Source organism: Abramis brama, assembly GCF_963993115.1.
Source record: "Abramis brama genome assembly, chromosome: 8".
NCBI lineage: Eukaryota > Metazoa > Chordata > Actinopteri > Cypriniformes > Leuciscidae > Abramis > Abramis brama.
The window spans coordinates 34,732,755-34,740,423 of NC_139970.1; the positions used below are offsets into that span (position 1 = coordinate 34,732,755).

At 38.2% G+C, this 7,669-nt stretch overlaps 1 protein-coding gene across 2 annotated transcripts in view; it reads right to left on the reverse strand.

Annotated features, from left to right (window-relative positions):
• adcy5 (adenylate cyclase 5) overlaps positions 1 to 7,261 on the reverse strand; it is an 88,556-nt gene extending 81,295 nt beyond the window's left edge. For both annotated transcript variants that reach the window (XM_084122325.1, XM_084122324.1), the window contains exon 1: positions 4,266 to 7,261. In XM_084122325.1, the coding sequence (XP_083978451.1) occupies positions 4,266 to 5,189 (924 nt within the window). In that variant the 5' untranslated portion in view covers positions 5,190 to 7,261. The remainder of the gene's footprint in view (positions 1 to 4,265) is intronic.
• Positions 7,262 to 7,669: the final 408 nt, after the last annotated feature.

A 7,669-nucleotide genomic window follows, 5' to 3' on the forward strand; every position in this document is an offset into this window, starting at 1 on the left:
TTGACTGAAACGCGAAGTGCTGTCAAATCGAATAATCGCATCTCACAAAAGTTTGTTTATATAATATGTTTGTGTATATATTATTATATTTATATACAGTAGGTGTGTGTGTGCGCATGTATATGTATAAAAAATACATTATTTTTGTATTATATTGTACATATATAGTGTGTGTATAAATGTGTATGTGTGTAGGCCTATATATGTATTATATTTATAATATATTTATTATATTTATAATATATTATATATATATACTAAATCAATCTATCTATCTATCTATCTATCTATCTATGCGTGCGTGCGTGTAAATATATATATTATAAATATAATACATATATAGGCCTACACACATACACATTTATACACACACACTATATATGTACAATATAATACAAAAATAATATGTTACACAATATATGATAAATAAACTATCATATAGTGAATAACCTTATAATGTGCCTCAAGATGTGGCTCCTAATAAGACATCTAATATAAGCCATAGACGGCAGCAATTGTTTAAGTGAGGTGTGGGCAGCCACCCACACACATCAGAGCTTGATTACCCTCATATATACCTTGACAACAGAAAAAAACAATGCAAGGGGGGAGGAGAAGAAGAGAGAAAAGGCCCACAGCACCAGGGGCACTTGCACCTTAATTATCTCAATTTGAACCTCTAATGGTAAGATCGCACATTCACTGGAGGTGGTTAAGAGATGAAAAGCAGGGGTCCTCTCACAGGGAAGCCCTGAGTGCTTCTGGATGTTGTTTGTGAGAACAGGCCTTGGTTGCTAAGATACAAGAAGCACAATTGAGGGTCTGCACTTATAAGAGACATGTCAGAATCGGATCTTGAGAGGTAACACAAACTCACTCCTACGGCTGCATTGTAAAAAATAAAATAAAAAAACTCCAACTTTCCCAGAGCTTACACATATATTTGTAAGCCCACTCTTGAAACTTGTAATGTCTTCAAGTAACCAAACAACATCTGCAATAAAGTTGATTGGCTACTACCTCACAATACAATACACACTGAAGCATAAATATAAATTAGTGGATGTTTCCTCGTTAAATAAAAACATACTTCCACGTCCAGGCACTGAACATTTAACAATAAAATGTTTATTGTTAAACCAATACCTGTTTCAGTACATAACTCATGCAGCCATTCATTTTAGATGTTTCTTTTTTGAAAACATTGATGCATTATTGATAATTTAGCATTGTTATTTTTCTACTCGTATTTTCATATGTTGATGCATGTCATATTTTTTTTATTTGTCAACATTCATTATTCATTATTCAACATTATTCAGTACTCGAGTGCCTAGTTAAAAATTACAATAATTTTTCAAGTGTATGATGTACTTGTTTGTTTTAAAGGTGCTTTTATTGCCGCATGCAATTAATTGCATATTAATTTGATTACATTTTTAAATCAATTGACAGCTCTAATTTATTATAATGTATCATTATAATGACAATATTAGTAATAGTATTAATAATAATAATAATTCTTAGTATAATAATCATTAATAATGATCATTGCTATTTTTGATTAGAATGTATTATTATTATAGTAGTAGTAGTAATATAATTGTATAATAATAATAGTAGTAGATGTAGTAGTAATATAATAGCCTAATAGAGGTGTCTTCAGTAGCAAATTAGTTTTTTTTGCAAAGAAATCACTGATATTAGTCAACAACTGAATGTATGTGATGTAACGTAAATCGACTACTCAGACAATGTAAAAGTGCAGCAAAAGTTAACAGTATATCAAAAGATCATCTGTGTGCGAGCTCTGCATTAGTCCCTAGAGGTGGTGCTTTCTTCAGCGAGCCGCTCTGCAGAGCACGTAGTCAGCCTGGCCTGTCGAAAGGTTAAAGTCAGCATGAAACGGAAGTTGTGATCATCTTTTCTTCCCTATTGTGAAGTATACCCGTTCATTCATTATAATTACAGCAATATTCCATAAAAAAGAAAGAATTGTCAATTTTGATTTGATGGTGACTTTAATGCTTCCATAGGGGTTGACTCAGAAAGGCAAATTAATAGCAGTTCTTTCAAGAAGGACAGGGAGGACATCTGTTTTGAATTCCAGTGGGTCTGCATGTTACAGAGTGGGGCAATTCAATTAAAGCAGCCACAAACCATGTTACAACTGGAGATGTGCCATACAGGACTCTGTCCACCTCTTCTGTTTTCCCCCTAGGGGAAGCTCCTCTAACTGAGTCCCACCTCCAGCTTTAATGAAGCACACGGGGGAAATGGAGCTGGAGATTGTGAACTGTCAATGATCTGAAAGACAATCCTGAAAAGCACCTTTGATTTCTTCTTATCCTTGCCTGCTGTACTCATCAGGACTTTATTCGTGCCAAAACAAGACAGCTCTAACACCTCCAGAATTGGTTTTGAAAGTGGATTCCCAATGCTTTTAGAAAAAAAGAAATGCTATCTGTACATATGTTTAAAGAAAAAAATCCAAAAAAAGTACAATAAATAGGACTAATCAATTTGTATTGAACCCGGAACGCCTTTTAAATCCTAACCGAGGAACACTAAAAGTGACCTGATCTCATATGGCCGTTGTTCCTGCCCCAAAACCTCTGACCTCATAAAAAGCAGCACAGCACAGATCATCACAGCCAGATGAAGGCTAGTCATTTATGAGAGCACTCCTAATACATCCTTCATCCCAGGATTTCTATAAAACAACAATTATTGGAGAGTCCTGCTAGGTCCCGTGTAAACAGAGAGAGATCTGATATGCTAAAGACAACAGCATTGTGTGGAAAGAGAAACAAACACAGCAGTCCGTTCCCACACACACCATTCAAAGAGTCTGTATTTGCAATGAAAACATGATTATATCTGAAGACAGAGGAGTTTAAAGCACATTTTTACTATAAAATGTAATAATAAAGAGTCGAAAGATTGTAACTGAGCATGGTACATAGTTTACATAACTTACTTCAAAAAATTATACTAATAAATCATTCAAAAATAATTCAGTAACTCAAAATTGCACGCATACAGTACGATGTTAAAAGCTGCCGTTATTAGTCTACAGTACTAAGTTATATATTTGTATTTGATTGCATTTTTTTTTTAAAAGACCATGTTTTCCTTCTTTGCACAATGTTACTGCGCAGGTTATCACGTGCAATATCCAAACACGTCATTAGTACATATAGAGACTGCAGTTGCATTCATCTGACACGTTTCCATCACTCAACATCTTGACCAAGTCACCCAAAAACAGAAAAACTGAACAGAATTTAAGAAAGCATACTTTAAAGTATGTGCTCAACTAGCCTACATCCAGAGGCTTTGCAGAGAAAACAAGTGTGAGTCATCAACTTTTGTTGCTTTCAGAACCACAAGAACATCGAAGTGCTTTTTAAAAAGACCTAGCGTTGACTAATAAACATTATTTCAGACTACTCATTATTTAAGTATTTTCCCCCCATGTAAACAGACTCTTAAACTTTAGCTGAAATGTTTGGCAACTCTTCTACTGAAATTCTCAGAAGATTTTTTTTTTTACTAGAGAACTAAATAGTTAAAGCAGTTGAACAGTGCAGTAAACTGTTCTTCAGCAATAAAAACATGACCAACAGCGCATTATGAGAATTTTTGTCATTGAAAAGCAACGTTATAATAACGTATGGTTAAAAAAGAAATTTCATTGCACAAAATTAAATGTTAAAAAAAAATTCACTTTCTGTATAATACGCATGTTGCACAACACTGCACGTGAGTATAGCTGTGTATCCATTCTGCTTTAACACATTTAAGCAATTCCATAAACTCTATAAAAGAGCAGGGAATGGGAAATGGAAAATACGGAGTGGAGCTAGAGCGGAGTGATTACAGAACACTTGAAATAGGTGAGGGGGAATATGTCACTCCGCTCCCCTCACACAACCTTGTCCAGACTGGCTGTCAGTCCCTGCGGTGATGTTTGATGCTTTGACTTCTTTTGGAATCTTCATTGACAGAGAGAAAAATTAACGACCTGAATAAATTCTCATTATTAACTTCTTGTTTACACAACTTTTGCATGAAAAGAGTAGGCTATCACACGGAATTGTGTACATAACTAAATAGACTAGTCAACCTTGTAGGCTACCTATACGGTCAAATGACAACCACTGACAGCCTTAAGTAAATGAATAAATAAATACAATGAATCAATAAAATAAGGGGTTACTTCAAATCCAAGCAATAAAGTAATGAAAGCACACTGCACTCACCTGTTTCCACAAAAAGACGTCCCTTTCGTTTAACTTCCATGAGACCAGCACATGTATGGCAGACAGTATAATTCCAGTGATGACCGCTGCTCTCATCCGCACCGGCAGAAGTGTGTAAATAACATAGATGAAAAACACGGTCCACCAGATGCCTTCAGACGCGCTCCGCGGCTCCACCAGCAGCACGCCGATCACATGTACAGCCAGCACCACCAGAATGAGCACATAGCAAACTATCCACATGTGATCCTGATGGAAGCCGTTCCTGTTGCACACGACAATCAGCGTGAGGATGAGTACGATCGTCGTGGAGAAAACCACCACGTAAGTGACTTGATACACTCCTCCGGCGCAGTGGAACCCCAGCATCACTGCGCACACCAGCACAAGAACGGCCATGAGCATCGTCAAACTGCTCTGGTTGAGTCGGAAGAAGTAGCGCTGGTAAAGCCTCTCCAACTTCTCCGACTGGAACTTCTTGGATTTGAAAATCTGCATCACGCCGTTGCAGCACGCGCTCATGGAAAAGTTAACTTCAGGCATGAGCTCCTCCTCTGGCTTGGACTTGGTTCTCCTGTCCTCCAAACCCAACTCCACGGACTTGGGTCTCACTTCTCCATCTCGGTACCTCGGGGACGATCGGTTATTGTTGCGACTCTCCTCTCCGTGTTCTTGCCAAGCAGACTTGGATCTGAAACTAACCCGGCTGACGGTGGTCGTGGCTCGGCCCGGTTGTAGCTCGAAGTCATCGTCCTCTCTCCACCGACTGTTGGACCGTATGAGCTTTTTGCAGGAGGATCTGGCCGAGTATGGACATCCGTTCGCCACGGACTCAGACTCGCCCCAAGCGGATCTGTGCTCCGTCCCTCCCCTCAATACAGGAGCGCCAGCGCCGGGTGGGCTCACGCTGTTAGATCTGGACATGATCTCGACTACTACATGCAATTTAAGACTTCAGTGTGCGAACCATTGGGGTTTGACCTCCTAATTAGGGTTTTAGTTCAAAGAAAAGGTCGGGGGGGGTTCTTACAAGTTTGTTTCAGCAGTGTTTTCAAATAACGTTTCAGTGGCCACGAAAGTTAGTCAGAGTCTGCGCTCGCGAACAGAAATCAAATCACCTTTGCTTGAGGAGGTGACCATAGCAACAGCTGCTCAGTAGCAGTTTGCATAATATCCAACGATGCATAACCACTATTATAACTTATCAAGTTATTATAGATTATAGATCAAGTTATTATACAGATATTTTTTTTTACCACTAAAAGTCAACGAATTATTCGTTCACAAATATAAATGTCAAACTTGTCAATCATGTAACTTATATGATCCCAAATAAATCGTTTTTACACTAAAGAGGGGGTGTTTCAGTCATTATATGAGGGAATATATTATATTAAATTTATTTAGCCGATTCAAGACACGACGTTGCAGTCAGCTGGACAAGAAAAGAAAATCAAAGTTAGATCCACACGTGGATCTCATTAAAAAGGAGATAGTAAAAGTGGCCCTGAAGAGTTTTTCATTGCAGCATTTCGCATACTGCTTTTATAAAGCAGGACCAATGTGAAGTGAGAAAAATTATTGACGTAAAAACTCTCTGGAAAAGAGAAACGCATTTTGCTAATCAATCCACTCTTATTTTTTACATCATAATACATAGAGGACTTCAAATAATTAAATAGGCTATACAAAGTAGTCATTTGGGACACATCCTCAGTTGGCTAGAGCACATTAGAGGACGTAAACGGCAGAGGGAGTAATTGTACGCCACTTTTCAATTCATGGATTTCAAAACACAAACCACCTCTGGGTACAAATTACGAGGCTCAAACCCCCCAGCGGAAAAAAAAAAATGTATGAACGTAATGAAAGCACACAAGTATGTATACAGTATATGTAGGCTTATATAGGGTTCAAAGTTTCAGCACTAAATAAAAGTTAGATAAGTTAGTCAGAGAGCGTTTTTTCACCTGTCGACAAAATAAACAGAAGCCGCGTTCGCTAGATGAGGTAACCATAACAACAGTAAGCTGCTCGCGAGCCTTCAGTTTCGCACGATATAGGTCCATAAAACATGACAAGAACTATTATGCATCACTTTAATATACATTTATATATCACATATTTTTCTCAACTTAAATGTTTAGTTTAAAAATTCTTTCAGATAACTGACATTTAGATTACTGTGCTAGTGGCGCCAAATGAGTTTGCGTTAGCACGAGATATAACGTTACCTCGAAAGAATGTGCCCCCAAACTAAATTTAAATTTAATAACTTAGCAGATTTCTTTCTTTCTTTCTTTCTAAAAAAAAAAAGGAAAAAAAAAGTTCGTTTCAAATAGTCGAGCCCCCTTGAAGTCACAGTATGATTCGCACACTTCTTAAAACTGCTTGTTTAGTCCAAATCAATGAGAACTGACCCTACGCCCATGACGCTAGATCTCCACGTTTTCATGACAGGGGCAAATAGTGTCCGCAAAAGTGTGGTTTGTTTGGTAAGAGACGACCGTGCAGAGTACGACTCCATGGTGCGTATGCATTGATGCATTGATCCACACAAGCTGTACACCTGTGAATATGTGGTCGCAGCCCACTAGATGATTACATAATCACGATTGCTGTGAAAACCTGAGCTTTCCAACGCTCCAGCATGGTAAGTTGCGTCACCCCAAGATGACCTCACAAGTGTCCTTTAGCGAAGGAGTCTTCATCCGTGCTGTGCAGATAGGTATCTCCAAAGCTCTTGATGCAGTGGCAGCAACATCACCAGCGCTGGCGTATAGATGAGAGATGAATTGTCACGCGACAGGAGCGTCGAATCCGCCCTGCTCGAAAAGAGCTGCGTATTGACTGTGACGGACGAGCTGCACGTCCTTTCCCTGCAGATTCTCAAGACCGAAGCACACAGAATTGATTAAGCGTTATCAGCCGTTTTGGTGCTTCTTGTCTTTGTATTGCCATTCAACCAAGTATGATCTTTAGGCCCCGCCTTACGTGCGATCCTATTGGATAGTTGGTTGCACAAGTTGTCAATCAATTTTTTTATTGGTCAACCCATGTGTCAGTGCGATAGTGATTTGGATAAGTGGGCGGGTCTACCCACACAGCTGTATGGAAGAGAGAAAGCTGTTTGCTTAACATAAACTAACAAGGTAGCAAGGCAGCCACAGGGGTTATATAAATACTTTCAATTTTGTAAGTTGCTTTGGATATACAGTATATATATATATATATGATGCTTCCTAAAGTCAACAGATTTAACTAATATACCTACCACTCTCTGTGTAAAAATAAAATAATGATGGTGGAAAGATAAACAAAATAAAAAAAGATTAACAAAATAAACAATTTGAGCCGGGGAAGTTACCGAAATTTGGTTGATTTGACACGGAATGACCCCAATG